This window comes from Bos mutus, chromosome 15 (assembly GCF_027580195.1).
Source record: "Bos mutus isolate GX-2022 chromosome 15, NWIPB_WYAK_1.1, whole genome shotgun sequence".
NCBI lineage: Eukaryota > Metazoa > Chordata > Mammalia > Artiodactyla > Bovidae > Bos > Bos mutus.
The window spans coordinates 2108857-2131178 of NC_091631.1; the positions used below are offsets into that span (position 1 = coordinate 2108857).

A 22322-nucleotide genomic window follows, 5' to 3' on the forward strand; every position below is an offset into this window, starting at 1 on the left:
TCTAATTATTTTGTTCTTCAGATATATGCTCAGAAGTGGGATTGTTGTATCATATGGCAATTGTGTTTTTAGTTTTTTGAGGAACCTCTCTACTGTTGTCCATAATGGCTGCCACCATATATTCCCACCAACAGAGTATGAAGATTCACTTTTCCCAAATCCTATCCAGCATTTGTTATTTGTAGAATTTTTGATGATAGCTGTTTTGACAGGTGTGAGGTGATAACTCATTGTGGCTTTAGGACATGTCTTATTTAACTGTCTTTCGTTACCATATTCAGATGTTCTGATGCAACAAAAAAGACAATGTCAGTTGAAGTAAAGTTAATTCAGTTTCACATTAATTTTATTAAACTATTGTAGTTTAATACAAAAATAATTTGTGATTATTTTGTAAACTTTGACTTGGCTGTCTGAGCTGCTCTGGTTAGCAACTAATCTGATAAAATTGCTTAAATCCTTTCTTTTATTTTTATCTGAATTCACTTTTCTATGAACTTAGGAGATTGGATGTGTTATCTCCAAGTCCTTTTACCTGGACTATTCTATGGCTTATTAATAAATCAAAATTGCATTTGGTTGTCATGGCCATGCTTTAAATCTAAAAACTCCTGGGAACAAGTTATTGCAATACTGAAATAAGGCACGAGTAAACACGCTGACTGGTTTCAGTAGAGTCTTTCCTCTATTTATCATCCTGATTATATTTTCCCATTGCTACAGAGCAGCCACACAATTCCCAGTTGATCTCCATGGAAAACACTACAGAGGTGACTGAGTTCCTCCTTGTGGGGTTATCCGATGACCCGCAAGTGCAGACCCTGCTCTTCATCACTTTCTCTCTCATCTACCTCCTCACCCTGATTGGGAACCTGGGGATGACCGAGCTGATCCTGCTGGACTCTCGTCTCCACACGCCCATGTACTTCTTTCTCAGCCAACTCTCGCTGGTGGACTTTAGTTACTCCTCAGCTGTCACTCCCAAAGTGATGGCTGGATTCCTCACAGGAGACAAAACCATTTCCTACGAGGCTTGTGTCACCCAGTTCTTCTTCTTCGTAGCCTTTATCACAGTAGAAAGTTTCCTCTTGGCCGCAATGGCTTATGACCGCTATGCCGCCGTGTGCAAACCCCTGCACTACACCACGGCCATGACGACCAAAGCGTGCGCACGTCTGCTCATAGGCTGCTACTGCTGTGGCTTCCTGAATGCCTCCGTCCACACTGGGAACGTTTTCAGGCTCTCCTTCTGTAGGGCCAACGTGGTCAATCACTTCTTTTGTGACGCTCCTCCTCTGCTGGCTCTCTCATGCTCAGACAACTACGTCAGTGAGATGGTTATTTTCTTTGTGGTGGGTTTCAATGACTTCTTTTCTATTCTGGTCATCTTCATCTCCTACCTGTTTCTATTTATCACCATTCTGAGGATGCGCTCTTCTGAAGGACGCCAGAAGGCCTTTTCCACCTGTGCTTCCCACCTCACTGCTGTCTCCATCTTCTACGGGACTGTCATCTTCATGTACTTACAGCCCAGCTCCAGCCACTCCATGAGCGCAGACAAAATGGCGTCCGTGTTCTATGCCATGGTCATCCCCATGCTGAATCCACTGGTCTACAGCCTGAGGAACAAGGAGGTCAAGAGTGCCTTTAAGACGGCTGTGGGGAAGGCAAAGTCTTCTATAGGATTTGTATTTTAATTACATTAAATCTATAATAAGGCAACTTTGCTGCTGCTGCTGCTGCTAAGTTGCTTCAGTCGTGTCTGACTCTGTGCGATCCCATAGACGGAAGCCCACCAGGCTCCCCCGTCCCTGGGATTCTCCAGGCAAGAACACTGGAGTGGGTTGCCATTTCCTTCTTCAATGCATGAAAATGAAAAGTGAAAGGGAAGTCGCTCAGTCGTGTCCGACTCTTAGCAACCCCACGGACTGCAGCCCACCAGGCTCCGCCGTCCATGGGATTTTCCAGGCAAAAGTACTGGAGTGGGGTGCCATTGCCTTCTCCCACTGCCATTGCCATTGCCTCCCAAAGTGGAGGCAACTTTATCCACCTTCAACTATCTAGGGAAAATATTTTCCTGTCTACCCCACACATTTCTAAATTCTTACGGCAATTTCTCCAGCTGTTGATTAACTTCACAAATTAAAATCTCCAAAAATATGATAACAAGGAAGAATAGGTTACCAGGAACATGGAATTTTTATTTTAAATATTCTACCTAGTAAGCCTACTTACCCACACTCTCACATGAACATATACATTTACATGTATGTATTAGCATAGGCACACATGTACATCACTCATGAGAAACTCATGAAACCCACACATCTACAGAAGAGAAATTAGTTAAGACATAAAGTAATGCTCAAAATTCTCCAAGCCAGGCTTCAGCAATATGTGAACCGTGAACTTCCAGATGTTCAAGCTGGTTTTAGAAAAGGCAGAGGAACCAGAGATCAAATTGCCAACATCCGCTGGATCATCGAAAAAGCAAGAGAGTTCCAGAAAAACATCTATTTCTGCTTTATTGACTATGCCAAAGCCTTTGACTGTGTGGATCACAATAAACTGTGGAAAATTCTGAAAGAGATGGGAATACCAGACCACCTGACCTGCCTCTTGAGAAACCTATATGCAGGTCAGGAAGCAACAGTTAGAAGTGGACATGAATCAACAGACTGGTTCCAAATAGGAAAAGGAGTACTTCAAGGCTGTATATTGTCACCCTGCTTATTTGACTTATATGCAGAGTACATCATGAGAAACGCTGGGCTGGAAGAAGCACAAGCTGGAATCAAGATTCCCAGGAGAAATATCAATAACCTGAGATATGCAGATGACACCACCCTTATGGCAGACAGTGAAGAGGAACTAAAAAGCCTCTTGATGAAAGTGAAAGAGGAGAATGAAAAAGTTGGCTTAAAGCTCAACATTCAGAAAACAAAGATCATGGCATCCAGTCCCATCACTTCATGGGAAATAGATGGGGAAACAGTGGAAACTGTGTCAGATTTTATTTTTTGGGGCTCCAAAATCACTGCAGATGGTGATTGCAGCCATGAAATTAAAAGATGCTTACTCCTTGGAAGAAAAGTTATGGCCAACCTAGATAGTATATTCAAAAGAAGAGACATTACTTTGCCAACAAAGGTCCATCTAGTCAAGGCTATGGTTATTCCAGTAATCATGTATGGATGTGAGAGTTGAACTGCGAAGAAAGCTGAGAACCGAAGAATTGATGTTTTTGAACTGTGGTGTTGGAGAAGACTCTTGAGAGTTCCCTGGACTGCAAGGAGATCCAACCAGTCCATCCTAAAGGAGATCAGTCCTGGGTGTTCTTTGGAAGGAATGATGCTAAAGCTGAAACTCCAGTACTTTGGCCACCTCATGTGAAGAGTTGACTCATTGGAAAAGACTCTGATGCTGGGATGGATTGGGGGCAGGAGGAGAAGGGGACGACAGAGGATGAGATGGCTGGATGGCATCACCCACTCTATGGACGTGAGTTTGAGTGAACTCTGGGAGTTGGTGATGGATAGGGAGGCCTGGTGTGGTTCGATTCATGGGGTAACAAAGAGTTGGACACGACTGAGCAAATGAACTGAACTGAACTGAGATGGGTCTATTATTATAATAGAATTTAAAACAATTATTTTGGTGTCTGGGAACACATACTTAGTATAAATATTTGACTTAATGTAAATAAGATATATATGTTTGGCTTTTTGAAAATTGTATTTCAGTTGATCTTTTTTACATTGAAAAAGAAATAGGTTACTATTTTTTTTTAAATAACATTTATGAAAGTGCTTCCAATGCGTTTTGAGTATAAATTATTGAGTTTGTTTATTCCTATTTTTAATAAAACTGCATGTCTTTATACAGGCATTTATTTTCCTAAATAAATTTTCATATGTCATACCTAAAAATAATTTTTATATGACATTTTAAATAGAGAAAATGTGCAGAAATATAGGAAAAAGAAAAGGATCATAAAAGCAAGTTTAATTTACTTAAATAAAAGTATAATATTTAATTTAAAAATTTTGAGCACCAAGAATTACAGTAGTATTAATAACTTCTCTGCATATAAATGCTATGAATTGTTACTGTCCAAAGGCATTAATATTTTGAGTCTCAAAATGTTAACAATTTTGATTTATATATATGTCCATTGTTTGTGTCAGATTTGGCATGTTTTTGCTATTATTTCTTCAAAATTTCCTGTCCCTTTCTCTCTCTCCTTTTGGGAATTGCATTATGAGTATGTTGGTTCTTTTGGAGTATCCCACTGTTCTCTGAGACTATTTTTTATTCTTTTTTATCTCTGTTCCTAGGACTGTATATTCTCAACTGACATATCCTAAGGTTCACTGTTTTTTTTTTTCTTCTGCCAGCTTAAATCTGCTATTCATACACTTTAGTGAATTTTATACTTTATATATTTGATTTATTTATTTATGTCCTGGGATAAAACTGCTAGAGGTCTACTGTACCCAGGGTAAGTCAGGATCACTGAGAAGGGCCCCACCTCTGAGATCAAGGAGATTTCTGTGTAAGATGAAAGCCATATCAAAACAGTGAAAGGACTGTGCTTTTTGCAAGTGGGCTAAGCAACTTTGAGCAGTAAGGAAACACGATCTACTGCTAGGAGCGGGGCAAGATCGTGGAGGTCCTGTCTAAGGCTCAAGTGCAAAGGAAAGGTTTAAAACTGAGATGGTAACAGATATTGAGAAACATCTTGTAAACCAGCCTCCATCCTAAAACGTGGCCAGGCTGTATGAAGTCTCTTCATGTGTGATTCACTGACAGTAACTATAGAAACAAGATCCAAATTCAGTTTGACTCATCTGTAACTAGATTGACTCAGCTGTCTACACTAATATTTTAGCCAAACAACAAGAACAAAAAGTAGACCTATCTTCAGGCATAAAGTCTACCACCAGCTTTATTGCTTCATCCACAATGCGTGGCTTCCAAAACAAAATTGCAAGAAATACAAAGAGGCAATACATTTCTGAGTGACAAAGCAACTGACTGAATCAAATGCTGATGTGACAGAAATACTGAAACTATCTGAGAGGCCATACGAAATATTGGGTTGGCCAAAAAGTTCATTTGAGTTTTTCTGCAGCATCATAAAGAAACCCTGACAAATATGTTGGCCAACCAATAAATATGATTAATATGTTAAAGATTCTGGTGGAAAAATTGGAAAAACATAGCCATCAGGCTGATGATTTTGATAAAGGAACGAAAACTTATAAGAAATGATCAAATGGAAGTGCTAAGGTCCAGAGCATCCACAACTGCATGGTCCACATAAAAAGTCTGGCTGGACTTCTATCACTATACTGAAGTGGTTAGAGAGGGCACCTTGTCTATTTCCTGATCTTAGAGAAAAACTTTCAATTCTTCACTGCAGAGTATGATACAGCTGTGGGTTTGTCATGTATAGTGTTTTTTAGTACATTCCTTTCATACCTAATTCATGGAGAGCTTTTATCATGAAAAGCTGTTGAATTTTGTCAAATGCTTTTTCCACATCTGCTGAGATAATCATAGGAATCTTGTCTTTCATTCTATTAATGTGATATATTACATTGATTTATTCTTTTATGTACAACTATCCTTTTCATCATTGTGTGTGATCAAATCTAATAATATATAAAATGCTTAAAAAGTCATGACCAAGTGGGATTTCAAGTTAATTGCAAGTGGGACTTCAAAATAATATCCTATATTAAGATGTTGTGGAATTTTTTATTTGTATGTTTTTTGTTCTCTTTTAATTAATTTCTATTGAGGTTACATTGGTTTATAACATTATGTAAGGTTCACATTTACTGTACATATTTCTAATTCTGTAGACACTACAGCAGCCTCACCACCAAAAATTTAGTTTCCATTTATTCATTATATTGATTACCTTTACCAGTTTTGTCCTCCCAACTGCCTCTTCCTCTCTAGTACAACTACTCTGTTCTCTGTATCTGTGTGTTTGTTTCTGTTTGGTTTGCTGTGTTCATTAATTGTCTGCTTCTTTTTTAAATGTATACTGGAGGTGATGGAATTCCAGTTGAGCTATTTCAAATCCTGAAAGATGATGCTGTGAAAGTGCTACACTCAATATGCCAGCAAATTTGGAAAACTCAGCAGTGGCCACAGGACTGGAAAAGGTCAGTTTTCATTCCAATCCCAAAGAAAGGCAATGCCAAAGAATGCTCAAACTACCGCACAATTGCACTCATCTCACATGCTAGTAAAGTAATGCTCAAAATTCTCCAAGCCAGGCTTCAGCAATATGTGAACCGTGAACTTCCTGTGTTCAAGCTGGTTTTAGAAAAGGCAGAGGAACCAGAGATCAAATTGCCAACATCCCCTGGATCATGGAAAAATCAAGAGAGTTCCAGAAAAACATCTATTTCTGCTTTATTGACTATGCCAAAGCCTTTGACTGTGTGGATCACAATAAACTGTGGAAAATTCTGAAAGAGATGGGAATACCAGACTACCTGACCTGCCTCTTGAGAAATCTGTATGCAGGTCAGGAAGCAGCAGTTAGAACTGGACATGGAACAACAGACTGGTTCCAAATAGGAAAAGGAGTTCGTCAAGGCTGTATATTGTCACCCTGCTTATTTAATTTAATGCAGAGTACATCATAAGAAACACTGGACTGGAAGAAGCACAAGTGGAATCAAGATTCCCAGGAGAAATATCAATAACCTGAGATATGCAGATGACACCACCCTTATGGCAGAAAGTAAAGAGGAACTCAAAAGCCTCTTGATGAAAGTGAAAGCTCAACATTCAGAAAATGAAGATCATGGCATCTGGTCCCATTACTTCATGGAAAATAGATGGGGAAACAGTGGAAACAGTGTCAGACTTTATTTTTCTGGGCTCCAAAATCACTACAGATAGTGACTGCAGCCATGAAATTAAAAGATGCTTACTCCTTGGAAGGAAAGTTATGACCAACCTAGATAGCATATTCAAAAGCAGAGACATTACTTTGCCAACGAAGGTCTGTCTAATCAAGGCTATGGTTTTTCCTGTGGTCATGTATGGATGTGAGAGTTGGACTGTGAAGAAGGCTGAGCACCGAAGAATTGATGCTTTTGAACTGTGGTGTTGGAGAAGACTCTTGAGAGTCCCTTGGACTGCAAGGAGATCCAACCAGTCCATTCTGAAGGAGATCAGCCCTGGGATTTCTTTGGAAGGAATGATGCTGAAGCTGAAACTCCAGTACTTTGGCCACCTGATGTGAAGAGTTGACTCACTGGAAAAGACTCTGATGCTGGGAGGGATTGGGGGCAGGAGGATGAGGGGACGGCAGAGGATGAGATGGCTGGATGGCATCACTGACTCATTGGACATGAGTCTGAGTGAACTCCGGGAGTTGGTGATGGACAGGGAGGCCTGGCGTGCTGCGATTCATGGGGTCGCAAAGAGTTGGACACGACTGAGCAACTGAACTGAGCGGAACTGATAGTTGATTTACAATGTGTTAGTTTCAGGTGTACAGCAAAGTCAATCATTTATACATATGTGCACTTTGTTTCAGATTCTTTTCCAATATAAGCCATGACAGAGTACTGAGCAGAGTTTCCTGTGCTATACAGTAGGTACTTATTAGTTATCTAGTTATCTAAATATAGTAGTATGTATATGTCAGTTCCAATCTTCCAATTTATCCCTCTTCCTCCTTAACCCTGGTAACCATAGTTTATTTTTTTCATTGTAACTATTTCTGTTTTGTAGATAAGTCCGTTTATATGACCCCTCTTAGATTCCACGTAAAAGCAATATCATATGATATTTGTCTTTGTTTGACTTCGTTAGTCTGACAACCTCTAGATCTCTCCATGTTACATGTTTGTTTGTTCTATATTCCACATATGAATGAAATCATATGGTAGCACTAGACTAAACCATACAGTCATCTCAATAGATGCAGAAAAAGCCTTAGACAAAACTCATCGTTTATTAACAATGAAAACTCTCCAAAAGGTATGAGTAGTGGGAAACTTCATAAACATGATAAAAAAACAGCTATGAAGCATAGCTGGCTTCACACTTTATGATGAAAGACTGAATGCTTTTTCCCCAAGATTAGAAATAGGCAAGGATATCTCCACTTACCACTTCTATCCATCATGATAGACATTAATACAGCAAAGCAAGAAAAAAAGAAAAAAGAACACATTGGTTGGAAAGGAATAAATAAAATTCCCACAATTCAGAGACTATATGACTTTCTGCTTATAAAATCACAAAGAAAATAACAAAACTATAGAACTAATGAGTTTAGTAAGTTATCAAGAAGATAGGTCAATATTCAAAAATCCATCATAATTCTATATAATGTCAATAAATGATTGGAAATTGTAATTTTATTTATTTTTTGTTTGTTTTTTCCTGTATTTTATTTTTAATTTACTTATTTTAATTGGAGGCTAATTACTTTACAATATTGTAGTGGTTTTGGCCATACATTGACACGAATCAGCCATGGGTGTGCATGTATTCCCCTTCCTGAAGCCCCCTCCCACCTCCCTCCCCATCCCATCCCTCAGGGTTATCCCAGTGCACCGGCCCCGAGCACCCTGTCTCATGCATCGAACCTGGACTGGCAATCTGTTTCACATATGATATACAAATTGTAATTTTAAAGCAGTACCATTTGCAACAGTACCAATGACATAAAGTCCTTAGGTATAAGCCTTGCAAGATATGTGTAAGATGTGTTGAAAACTATAAAATTTTGAGGCTTCCCTGGTGGCTCAGTGGTAAAGAACCTGCCTGCCTATGCAGGAGATGCAGGTTCGATCCCTCAGTCAGGAAGATCCCCTGGAAAAGGAAATGGCAACCCACTCCAGAATTCTTGCCTGGAGAATCCCATGGACAGAGGAAAGTGGTGGGCTACAGTCCCTAGGGTTGCAAAAGAGTTAGACATGACTTAGTGATTAAACAACAACAAAAATATAAATCAGATATGATAAATGGAGAAATTCAGTACATTCATGGATTGGAAGACTAAATAATTTTAAGATATCTGTGTTCCCAAATCGAAGAAAGAATTTTTGTAAAATTTGGGAAGCACATTGGAATATTTATATGGAAAACCAAATAAATTAGAATAACCAAGATAATTTCAAAGAGCAGCAAAGTCGAAGCACTCACAGTCCTCCTTTCCAGATCCACCCTTAAACTACAATAGTCGAGTAGTGCAATATTGGACAAAGGATAGCTGCATTCGAGTAAACGTTACTGGAGCTCGACAGAGATTTGAGAAATACAGCAATATTGATACAGTTAGTGGCCATTTGACAATTTTTGCAAAGGCAATTTTAAATAGAAAGTATAGTATGTATTTTCCACTGATATAGTTGGAATATTTGTTAAAAACTCTAAAAGGTATGTTACGAACCAGGGGAAAGTGTTTACAAATCACATATGAGTCCTTATCAGTAAAGGACTTGCATTTTGGAATACATAAAGTATTCTCACATTGCTATCATAATAAAACAAGCACAGTAAAATGAGCAAAAGATTTTAACAGACACTTCACAAAAAAGGATAATAGGGATGGCAAATGAGCACACAAAAAGATGTTGAACATAATCAGTCATCAGAGAAATGCAAACTAAAAAAAAGAGAGAGAGATACACTAGAAACCTACTGGAGTAACTAATTTAAAAACCTTGTAAATATCAAATACTGCCAAAGATATGGAGCAATCAGAACTCTCATACATTGCTGGCAGGAAAGCAGAATAGTATACCGTCTTGGAAGACAGGTTGACTATATCATATAACCCAGAAATCTCATTCCTAAGAATCCATCCAAGTGAAATATAAACATATGCTCACATAAAAGTCTGTATGTGAATGTTTATCAACACTTTATTTGTAATAGCTAAAAACTGGAAACAACCCAATTTTTTTTCAGCTGTGAAATGGATAAACAGTCTGTGCTGAGTACACAGATTACCTCTCAGCAATCAACAGGAACCGACTGCAGAAGAACTACACAAATCCATAAATTGCAAATTCATTATGCTAAGAGAAAGAAGCCACCCTCAAAAGCCAACCTATGGTTTGATTCATTTTTTAATGACGTTCCTACAAAGTCAGGACTGTAAGGGCTGCAAACAGGTTCGTGGTTGCTAGGCGGTAGAAGGGTCAAGCATCAAGAAGCATGGGAGATTAGGTGAGTTGATAGAACTGTTCTGTGTCATGATGGGGTGGTGGCTGGCATGGGAGATTAGGTGAGTTGACAGAACTGTTCTGTGTCATGATGGGGTGGTGGCTGGCATGGGAGATTAGGTGAGTTGATAGAACTGTTCTGTATCATGATGGGGTGGTGGCTGGCATGGGAGATTAGGTGAGTTGATAGAACTGTTCTGTATCATCATGGGGTGGTGGCTGTATGGCCACACCCTTTTGCACAAGCTGTTAGAGCTATACATTAAAAAGTGTGGCTATAACTTTATGTAAATTATGCATCCTCAACCAATGATTTTTCTAAGGCCAAGTAGTACAAATGAATCGGTGCACTTACTCAACAGGCGCTCACACTCCCCACAGACCGTTTAATTGCTTTTCTACTAAACAAGCGAGATGAAGAGCTGTGGATGTTCTCATAAGGGGCCTATTCCCCTGACTGTTCTGTGTCCCTATGACTTCTCTAAGTTCCCGTTCAGTAGCCTTTGGAATCTCCAAAGTTACTACTTTAAACATCACAATAGAGGGCCAGTCTGTGCACACAGCCCCGTTGTTCCTTTTCTTATTCACCTGAATGGTAATAGTTTCTAGCACACATGTCAGTTTTCCTCCAAACAGGATTTGCTTAGAACCTGCAGCCACAGTCAAAGAAAACACTCCAAAATCAGGATTATACTTATTGAGGCTAAAATGATAACCCCTTTGCCCGAGTGTTTTGTACATCATTTTTCATTTGCTACTCACAGACAGATTTCTGTGAGATGTGTGGGACAGGTAAGTTTATTATTTTGTTTCATAAATAAGAAAACAGAGCTTGAAAGAGGTAAATGACTCTTCCAAGGTATCATAAATAATACATTCAAGATATAGGGCTTGAACCCAGGTTTCCTAGTTCCATGTAAATGATTTTTCTTCCACTTATTCACTCTTCAGAGACCTTAAAATCTTTTTGCCAGTACCCGAGAGAGCTTTTCTGATAGGCTTATACATTCCACCCTGGCTGAGTTTCTGCTGGTTGCCTTTCCCGTTTTGTCAAGGAGCAGGGTAAGCTTCTATGTTTTCCTATATGGTTTTAGTGAGAAGTGAAATCCATGCAAAAACAGTAAGGAGGCTGGGTCTACTATGTGATATTGTCACAGAATATTGGATGTTTTCAATATTTTCCTCAAACTGTGAGGAGGAACTGGTTATGAAATATCAAAATCTACATCAGTGGGGAGTTTGTGATACTCAGGAAACGCCACGCAGGCAGTGTTCCTAAGAGGATAAGAGCAACAGACAGCAACAAAAACAGAACAGAGCACGTGAAACAGACTGTGCTCTGATGTGGTAGCTTCATTCTGTTTACTAACTCTAGGCTTGTTATAGAAGTTAAATAGAACGGGGTGAAATGACACTTCTTTGGACCAGCAGAGGATCTCCATGAATTATGAAGCCTTTATTTCAGCCTCCTTTCCCCCTTAATGTCACTCACGTTATTACCAGCACACCGTGTTGTTGTTAGATGCTCAGTCATGTCCAACTCTTTCGTGACCCCATGGACAGGGGTCCATGGAACCCCCACAGGGTTCCTCTCTTCACGGGATTTCTCAGGCAAGAATATTGGAATGCATTGCCATTTCCGTCTCCAGGAGATCTTCCCAACCCAGGGAGTGAATTCGTGTCTCCTGCATTGGAGGCAGATTCTTTACCACTGAGCCACCTGGGAAGCCCCTAGCACATCCCGAAAAGTCAAAAGAGTGGTGGCTAAGGGCATAAGCTTTAAAATCTCTCTCACCTGGGTGTGACTCTTGAATTTATTTCTTATTAGGTGTGGAATTTTTTGAAGTAATGTAGCCTCTCAAATCCTCAGTTTCCATAACACCAAAATGTGGGTAATAATAATCCATACCTTATAACACTGTAGGATAAAGTTGTAGAAAAATGTAACTTAAAAGTTATTCCTGTCAACTCATAAATTACCTTAATAAATATCATAAGCATTGTGTAAATATTATGCTACCTAACTTAAGTCATGAGGATAAAATGAAATATATGCACAGTTGCATATATAAAAAGCTCTTATTAGAGATTATAGAACAAAGAATATGCTAAAAAGTTATTTATATTAGTTTAGGGTGAACAAATACAATTGTCTTTATGCTCTGGGCATGAAAATTGTGAAGGGGAAGATGGTAAAAAAGAGTGGTTACTAATAAACGGAAGCTGTGACATAAGCTTCAGGTCCAAATGAAAAAATTTAGAACGTGAAGATCACCTCAAAAGCAGATCTGAAAGCTAATCAAATACAATTTCAACCCTAGATTTTTGTGATGCAGATTATAGGTGATGGCCATGGGAGTAAGTTGAAGCAGACGACTCTTTCAACCCAAGGTAAAATATGGATCTCAAAGAATAACTTGAGCAAATGGCCACTACAGCCAATGACGGGCAGGGAAGACACAGTGAGGCCGGCTGGAGGGGTCAGAAGATCTGAGTGGATACCGTGTGTGTGCGTGCTCAATAGCTCAGTTGTGTCCAGCTTTTTGAGATTTCATGGACTGTAGCCCACCAGGCTCCTCTGTCTACGGAATTTTCCAGGCAGGAAAGAGGAGCCTGGTGGGCTACAGTCCATTTCCTACTCCAGGGAATCTTCCCGACCCAGGGATTGAACCCAGGTCTCTTGAGCCTCCTGCATTGGCAAGTAGATTCTTAACCAGTGTCACCTGTATGAGGAAAGACTAGTTAAGAAGAGAGGCTATCACACTTCAAAAATAATCCACAACCTGAAGACTTGACTATTGCATCCTACTTTTTCCAAACCAAGGTAGAAACCATGCTTTCATCCTGATATATTATTAGAGCTAGCACTCATCAGGCTTATGCTTATTGCTTCTCAGGCATTATTTTATTAACTTTAACTATGGCCCCATTCACAGTACATCTTTGTTTTTAATGATGAGAAATGTGAGGCTCAGAAAACTTAAGTTAGTACAGTGTCTCCCGATAGTAAATGGTAGGGTACTTTCAGAATGCTATTCAGCTCGTCCCAGATCTTGAGTTCTTACACTCAGGGCACTATTTTCCTTCTGTGCTGTTGTTTCTGGTTGGATACATTTGCTGTTGCAGTCACTGTGCTGCATGTGCATATGTCTCTGTTACTCCATTGTAAGTCCCAAACCCAGAGACAGTACATTAGTGCTTTCAGTATTCCTAGTAACTAATATTGAGTGTGGCCCAGTGGACTCGGTGAAAGACGTAAGTTGAATTAGTTCACTTCAGTTCAAATTTCAGTTAATATCATGAGAACTAGGAACTAGTCTATCCAAGCATAAAGCTTGGCTCTGCCAGTTACTACTCATGTAAATCAAATTAAGCAATCTTTTGGAGCCTAAGTTATCCCATAAAATCAGTGATGGTAATGACTAATGACTATGAACCTCATAGCATTGTTGAGAGGATGAAATGAATATATGTACATACAGTCAATCTTCAGATTCACAGATTTCCTATTTACAGATTTTCTTATAGTTAAAATTTATCTTAATCCTAAAATAAATATTTGCAGAGCTTTTGTGACCATTTAGGGACATGTGCAGAGTGGTAAAAAATCTGAGTTGCTTGACATTCACATTTCCGGCAGAGGTTGAACAAGGCAATTGTTCTACCTTCTTATTTCCATTTCCGTATTGTTCTTTTTTTGAGATTTAATTAAAGGGTAATTGCTTTGCAATGTTGCATTGGTTTCTTCCGTACGACAGCACGAATTAGTCATAGTGTAGTGAAGTCGCTCAGTTGTATGCGACTCTTTGTGACCCCATGGACTGTAGCCTACCAGGCTCCTCCGTCCATGGGATTTTCCAGGCAAGAGTAGTGGAGTGGGGTGCCACTGCCTTCTCCAAGGGATCTTCCCGACCCAGGGATCGAACCCAGGTCTCCTGCATTGTAGGCAGATGCTTTTACCGTCTGAGCCACCAGGGAAGTCTATCAGCCGTAAGTATATACATATGTCCCCTCCTTCTTGAGCCTCCCTCCCTCCCACCGCCAACCTCACCCCACCCCTTTAGGTGGGGTTGAACTCCTTGTGTTATACAGCACCTCCCCTGGCTGTCTCTCTTACACACGGCAATGTCTCTGCTTCAGTGCTCCTCTCTCAGCTCATCTCACCCTCTCCTTTCCCCGGTGTCCACAAGTCTGTTCTCCGTGTCCGTGACTGTGACTCCATTCCTGCCCAGTAACGGTACAGCTCATCTGTACCATTTTTCTAGATTTCATGTATATGTGCTGTTCTTTTCAGTCACTAAGTTGTGTCTGACTCTGCAACCCCATGGACTGCAACATGCCCGGCCCCCCGGCCCTCACCATTTCCCGGAGTTTGCCCAAGTCCATTGTCATTGAATCGGTGGTGCTAACCAACCATCTGATCCTTTGCTGCCTTCTTTTCCTTTTCCCTTCAATTTTTCCAAGCCTCAGGGTCTTTTCAAATGAACTGGCTCTTCGCATCAGGTGGCCAAAGTACTGGAGCTTCAGCTTCAGCATCAGTTCTTCCAGTGAGTATTCAGAGTTGATTTCCTTTAGGGCTGCTAGTTTGATTTCCTTGCAGTCCAAGAGACTCTCAAGAATATAAATATAAATATATATAAAATAGTCCATTTTATATATGTACTACAATTTCTTTTTGTTTGTTTGTTTGCCACTTTATTTTTGTTATTGAAGTTGTGTTAGTTTCTGGTATACAGCAGAGTGATTCAGTTATACATTCTTTTTCATATTATTTTCCATTGTGGTTTATTACAGGACTGAATATAGCTCCCTGTGCTACACAGGAGGACCATGTTGTTTATTCATTCTGTGTATAATAGCTTGCATCTGCTAGTCCCGAGCTCCCAATCCAGCCCTTCCCACCCCTGTCCCCCTAGGCAACTGCAAGTCTGTGTCAGTGCGTCTGTCTCTGTTTCATGGATAGATTCGTTTCTGTCATATTTAGATTCCACATGTAGATGATACCATACGATATGTCTTTCTCTGTTTTACTTCACATCATATGATGGTCTCTGGTTCCATCCATATAGTTGCAAATGGCATTATTTCATTCTTTTTGTGGCTGAGTACTGTTCTCTTTTGTGTGTGTGTGTGTGTGTGTGTGTGTGTGCTTGTGTCTCACATCTTTGTCCACTCAGCTGTCAGTAGACATGTAGGCTGTTTCCGTGTCTGGGCTATTGTCAATGGTACTGCTATGAATGTAGTGAAAGTCACTCAGTCATGTCCGACCCTTTGTGACCCCATGGGCTGCAACCTGCCAGGCTCCTCGGTCCATGGACCTCTCCAGGCCGGAACACTGGAGTGGGTAGCCAGTTTTCTTCCCCTTCTCCAGGGGATCTCCCCAAGCCAGGGACCGAACCCAGATCTCCTGCATTGCAGACAGACTCTTCACCATCTGAACTGCCAGGGAAGCCCATGAACACGGGGTGCATGTGTCTTTTTGAACTATACTTTTGCCCTGATATATGCCAGGAGTGGGATTTCTGGATCACATGGCAACTCTATTTTTAGCTTTTTAAGGCACCACCATGCTTTTCTCCATAGTGGCTGCACCAATGTACGTTCCCACCAACAGTGTAAGAAGGTTCTGTTTTTTCGACATCTTCTCTAGCATTTGTTATTTGTAGACTTTTTGATGATAGCCACTCTGACCAGTGTGAGGTGGTACCTTGTGATTTTGATTTTGTTTGCCACTTTGAATAATCCTCAAACAGGCAAGTAGCAACAAAGTATCTCCCAGAGAATTTCCTGGTGGCCCAGGGGTTGGGACTATAATTTCTTTACCCATCCATCTCTTGATGGACACCTGGGTGCTTCCACGCCACGGATACTGTACAAGTGCTTTCATGCAGGCTTTGCAGTGTCAGTTTTCACATTTTTATGCTTCCTGTTGTGTGATTTTTTAATTAAGAAAATTAAATTTTCCTGAGTGTACTGCTAAAAGAAGACTGTGATGTGCCTTAAGGAGAAAATAAGTATATGACATATAATGCTGTTGGCTGTGAGATCAATGTTAATGAATCCACAGTATATATTAAATAAGATCTCTTTAAAGAGAAACATACATAAAAAATATTTTGGATTGAATGACTGATGAAAATGTGGCCAGAGTCTTGCAGGAAACTATTTTTGCTGGGAGCAAAGAAGCATTCATGAATTCGCTGCTCACTGTTATTTTATAGAACCTAACTGCTACAGATAATGGGGACCAGCTGTGACATATATATATATGTATATGTATATATGTATATTCCTGAAAGTGAGCACTGTAGAAGGGTAAGCTGTTTCTATTCTCAGTAGATATGATTTGGAAGATGGAGTCATTCCAGATATGTGATGACCTTCAGTTCAGTTCAGTTCAGTCACTCAGTTGTGTCTGACTCTTTGCGACCCCGTGGACTACAGCATGCCAGGCCTCCCTGTCCATCACCAACTCCCGGAGTTTACTCAAACTCATGTCCATTGAGTCAGTGATGCCATCCAGCCATCTCATCCTCTGTCGTCCCCTTCTCCTCCCGCCTTCAATCTTTCCCAGCCTCAGGGTCTTTTCAAAGGAGTCAGTTCTTTGCATCTGGTAGCCAAAGTATGAATAGTATGATGACCTTAGACAAGGTCGTCATAACCCTTTCTTTACCTCAGTTTCTCATATACAAAATTAGTAAATGGGGTGACTGATCCATGAAACCCTTCAATTTTTACTTTTTTTTTTGCTAATTTTCTTATGTGTATGCTTTAGAGCTGTGGAACAAATTATGCTGTAATTGAAATAGTTCACAGCGCATTTATGCATCCAGTCCCACTGTGCCCTGTCCTTTCCATTCCTCTGCTCCTCTACTTCTCATTGTTGCAGGGCATCCTGCGATTCCTAAAAGACACCATGGACAACAAAACAGAAGTGACTGCGTTCATCCTTCTAGGACTTGCTGATGCCCAGGACTACAGGTCCCACTCTTCATGATGTTTACCCTCACTTACCTTATCACTTTAGCTGGAAATCTGGGGATGATCATGCTGATTCTGCTGGACCCTCACCTTCACACTCCTATGTACTTTTTCCTGAGTAACCTCTCTCTGGTGGACTTTGGTTACTCCTCAACAGTCACACCCAATATGACAGCAGGATTCCTTACAGGAAATAAGGTCATTTCTTACAATGCATGTGCTGCTCAGCTGTTCTTTTTTATGGTCTTTGGCACTGGGGAAAGTTACCTCTTGGCATCAATGGCTTATGACCGATATGCAGCAGTGTGCAAACCTCTGCATTGTGCCACCACCATGACAAAAAATAGGTGTGCTTGCCTTGTCATAGGCTCTTACGCATGTGGTGTTCCGAATGCCTCTGTAAACGTTGGAGATAACTTCAGTCTGTCTTTCTACAGGTCCAGTGTGGTCCATCGCTTCTTCTGTGATATTCCAGAAGTCATTATTCTTTCTTGCTCTGATAAGCACATCAGTGAGTTGATTCTTGTTTATATTAATACCTTCCATGTGGGTTTTACTCTCATGATTATCTGTATTTCCTACCTGCTCATATTTATCACCATTCTGACGATGCACTCAGCTGAGGGACATCAGAAGGCTTTGTCTACCTGTGCTTCTCACCTCACTGCTATCTCCATTTTTTATGGGACAGTCATATTCATGTACTTACAGCCCTCCTCCAGTCATGCCATGGATACAGATAAAATGGCCTCTGTGTTATATGCTATGGTCATACCTATGCTAAACCCTGTGGTCTATAACCTGAGGAACAGGGAGGTCAAAAGTGCATTCAAGAAGGTTGTTGAGAAATCAAAATTGTCTCTAGGATTAGCTCTTTAATGATGTAGGATCCAGAAAAGTTAGCGTCATCTCTAAGGTATCCTTTCGTCATCTCTAAGGTATCCTTTGCTCAGTGACTCACATGTTAAGGCCCACACTGAGCTTATCTTCCTGAGGAGATATGCCCCCATCGTATGATGTTAGATTCCTAGTGGAAACCTATTATTATCATGTTGATGCAAATGGACATGCAAAAACAGGAACATACACAAGCCTAGGGTTAGAACTGTGTTTCTTTGTCCCATGTATGCACATACAGACTGGAGCAGGAAATTTGTTAAATAAATAAATCACATATGGCTAGTTTTTGAAAAAGAAAAGACTTAAATGATCGATTGGGGTACCATATGATCCAATAATTCCACTCCTGAGAATATATCAGGACAAAACTATAATTCAAAAACATACATGCACCCTTATGTTCATGTCAGCACTATTTGCAATAGCTAAGATATGGAAATAACCTCGATTTCCACTGACAGATGAGTGGATAAAGAATATGTGGTACATTTATATGATGGAATACTACTCAGCTATAAAAATAAGAATGGTATTTGTACCAACAGGGAGGGACCTGGAGATTATCATATCAGATAAAGTAAGTCAGAATGACAAACACCTGTGATATCACTTACGTGTGGAATCTAAAATATGATACAAATGAACTTATCTACAAAACAAACTGTCTTGCAAGACACAAAGAACAGACTGGTGGTTGCCAAGGGGAAGGGAGACGAAGGAGAGCTGGATCGGGAGTTTGGGATGAACAGATGAAAACTATCACATACGAAATGGATAAACAGCAAGGCCCTACTGTATAACATGCTGTTTCCCTTTTCCCCATCTATTTGCCATGGAGTGATGGCACCAGATGCCATGATCTTAGTGTTTTGAATGCTGAGTTTCAAGCCAGCTTTTTCACTCTCCTCTTTCACTTTCATCAAGAGGCTCTTTAGTCCCTCTGCACTTTCTGCCATAAGGGTGGTGTCATCTGCACATCTGAGGTTACTGATATTTCTCTCAACAATCTTGATTCCAACCTGTGCTCCATCCAGCCCAGCGTTTTGCATGATGTCCTCTGCATAGAAGTTACATAAGCAGGGTGACAGTATACAGCCTTGACGGACTCCTTTCCTATTTGGAATGAGTCCATTGCTCCATGTCCGCTTCTAACTGTCGCTTCTTGACCTGCATACAGATTTCTCAGGAGACAGGTAAGGTGGTCTGGTATTCCCATCTGTTTTAGAATGTTCCACAGTTTGTTGTGATCCACACAGTCAAAATGGAAATGAGTTTGGGTAAACTCCCGGAGTTGGTGGTGGACAGGGAGGCCTGGTGTGCTGCGGTTCATGGGGTCGCAAAGAGTCGGACACGACTGACCAACTGAACTAAACTGAGCACAGTCAAAGGCTTTTACGTAGTCAGTGAAGTAGAAGTAGATGTTTTTCTGGAGTTCTCTTGCTTTTTCTATGATCCAACGAATGTTGGCAATTTGATCTTTGGCTCCTCTGCCTTTTCTAAATCCATCTTGTACTTATGTATATATTCAAACTAAAACATAAATTCCATATGAGAAATAGCTTCATCTGTTTTGTTCATAACTCCTCGGTAAAAGTGAGTCAAAGCATTAGTTGCTCAGTCATGTCCAACTCTTTGTAGCCCTCCAGACTCCTCTGTCCATGGAATTTTCCAGGCAAGAATACTGGAGTTGATAGCCATTCCCTTCATGGGATCTTCCTGACCCGGGAATCAAATCTCGGTCTCTTGCATTGCAGGCAGATTCTTTCTCATCTGAGTCACCAGGGAAGCCCCTAGTCCTTGGTACCTAAATCAATTTCTGGATCATAGGAGAGTTAAATAAACATTTTTAAATGAATGAATGTGTGAATGAATGGATGGATGAAGCTTTTATTTCAGCTTCACCCATCAGGATGAGTATATTAAATATCTGAATCAGGATATTTATAATTCATTCATAAAATAAATCTTCTATGTAAAATTAGCATTTTAAGAGGCATGACTGGTGTTTTGTTTGACTGAAATATTTTCTACATTGTCACTCAGTGCTTTTGATTCCCACTGACAGACACAATGATTATCTGGAAACTTTGTCATCATTCCTTAGAAATGAAATCTCATTGTTGCTAAGTCACTTCAGTCGTGTCCGACTCTGTGTGACCCCATAGATGGCAGCCCACCAGGCTCCCCTGTCCCTGGGATTCTCCAGGCAAGAACACTGGAGTGGGTTGCCATTTCCTTCTCCAGATATCTCACTGACAACACATCAAACAGATTCTATCTAGTGAGTCATAAAAGACAAAGAGCTGACTTATTTGGAAAGATCCTGATGCTGGGAGAGATTGAGGGCAGGAGGAGAAGGCGACGACAGAGGATGAGATGGTTGGATGGCATCACCGACTCACTGGACATGAGTTTGAGTAAACTCTGAAAGTTGGTGATGGACAGGGAGGCCTGGCGTGCTGCAGTCCATGGGGTCACAAAGAGTCAGAGACGACTGAGCAACTGAACTGAAATGAACTGAACTGAAAAGACAAAACGTATCAAACTATTTTAATGCTTAATATCTGAGTTGGTTATGGTAATGCAGTTCATTCCAGTGACTCTAAGCCTCCATAGATAATGTAAACATAATTGTACTTATCAACAGTAAACATAACCTATATTAAGTATCCGAGTAGAATAATATTTATGTGTTTTACTTTGATCCTTGGGGAACTCAATTCTGTAATAAAGATGCCCATAGGAACTTGCACTGATATTCCTTTCTCTGCGTCTACATACTTGGAGGCTTCCGTACTCCCAGTATTTGCAAGACTGTGTTTGGATGTACTGAGATGGACAGCAGTGTGGACGGATGTTGTAATCCTAATATATTCTCTTCTGGCTCTAAGTTTATGATGATAGTGATGTGTCTTCTACTGGGGCCATTTAAAAGCTACTTTTTAAAATTTTAATATTTTATTTTTAATCGTAGGGTGATTATAATATTGTGATGTTTCTTCGTACAGCACCATGTGAAATGGCATAGGTGTACACAGGCCCCCTCCCTCTTGTACTTCTCTCCCACTCCTCCCCCTCCCAGCCCTCTAGGCTGTAACAGACCAGCAGCAGCGTCCCACTGGCTGTCTGTCTCACACGTGACATTGTGTGTGCCAGTGCTGTCCTCTCAAACCGCCCACCCTCTCCTCCCCCCACTGTGCCCCAAAGTCTGCTCTCTGTGTCTGTGTCTCCTCCACTGCTCTGCACGCAGGATCATCGGTACCAACTTTCTAGATTCCATATGTATGTGTTAATATACAGTGCTTGTCTTTCCGACTCACTTCACTCCATATAATAGGCTCTAGGTTCATCCATCCCATTAGAACTGACTCAAATGTGCTCCTTTTTATAGCTTAGCAACATTCCAGTGTGTATATGTACCACAACTTCCTTATCCATTTATCTGTCAATGGACATCTAGGTTGCTTCCATGTGCTAGTTACTGTAAATAATAAATGCTTTTAGGATATGTTTTAGATTTACAGAATAGGAGCAAAGATCATGTGAGCCACAAAACAGAAAGAACTTGGATTACTGTTCTACTGAGCTTCTGTAGAACAACTAACTGAACAATAGATGAGCAAGAAAAATCTCTGTGGTTAAGATAAGCCACTGTAATTTTGGACTTTGCTTGTATAACAGCAAAAATAGTAGTATTTATACCAACTAACATAAAGAGATTCCCCAAAGACAATCTGGATGCTGCTTGAAAGAAGTGGAAGGACACTGTGGCAAGAAAGACCATGAAGTGTCTACAGCACAATTTAATTTCACTAATATCTGTCAATTCTCAATCAGCTTCTAAAACACAACCAGGAGAAAAAAAAACCCACAAGTTCTTGGGGAAAAAAGACCATTCTAACCACATTTTCTTATCTAAGGAAATTTACCAAAGTCTTCAGAGCTTCTTGCATTTATTCATGGTTTTGTGTGTCCAGTGTTTTACTGATATGCTTGTGTTGTTATGTGGTAGAGAAAATAAGAGCATATGAATGAATCAAATATAATTAATAAAGTTTATTACAAGCAGGGCACCAAATACTCAAAGACCCCTGTGGACATCCTCATTCAGATATTACTTAGTTGGACATTTTATCTTTTCTTGATGATGGACTTTTGAAGGAGAAATGGTAACAGTATCTCAGTAATTTAAGAGTGGTGTGGGCCCTAAAATGTGATAATTTCATG

General features: G+C 40.3%; 1 protein-coding gene and 1 pseudogene across 1 annotated transcript; both read left to right on the forward strand.

Moving 5' to 3' along the window:
* The first annotated feature begins 752 nt into the window (after window positions 1-752).
* LOC102271758 (olfactory receptor 5B12) lies at window positions 753-1697 on the forward strand. The gene has a single exon (XM_005907378.2). The coding sequence runs from the start codon at window positions 753-755 to the stop codon at window positions 1695-1697; it is 945 nt and encodes a 314-aa protein (XP_005907440.2).
* A 15433-nt stretch (window positions 1698-17130) lies between these two features.
* Window positions 17131-18074, forward strand: LOC102272044 (olfactory receptor 5B2-like; annotated as a pseudogene).
* The last annotated feature ends 4248 nt before the right edge of the window (window positions 18075-22322 follow it).

What these genes read in the sequence shown, in the direction of transcription:
- LOC102271758 (XM_005907378.2), top strand. Translation starts at nt 753, where the DNA reads ATGGAAAACACTACAGAGGTGACTGAGTTCCTCCTTGTGGGGTTATCC.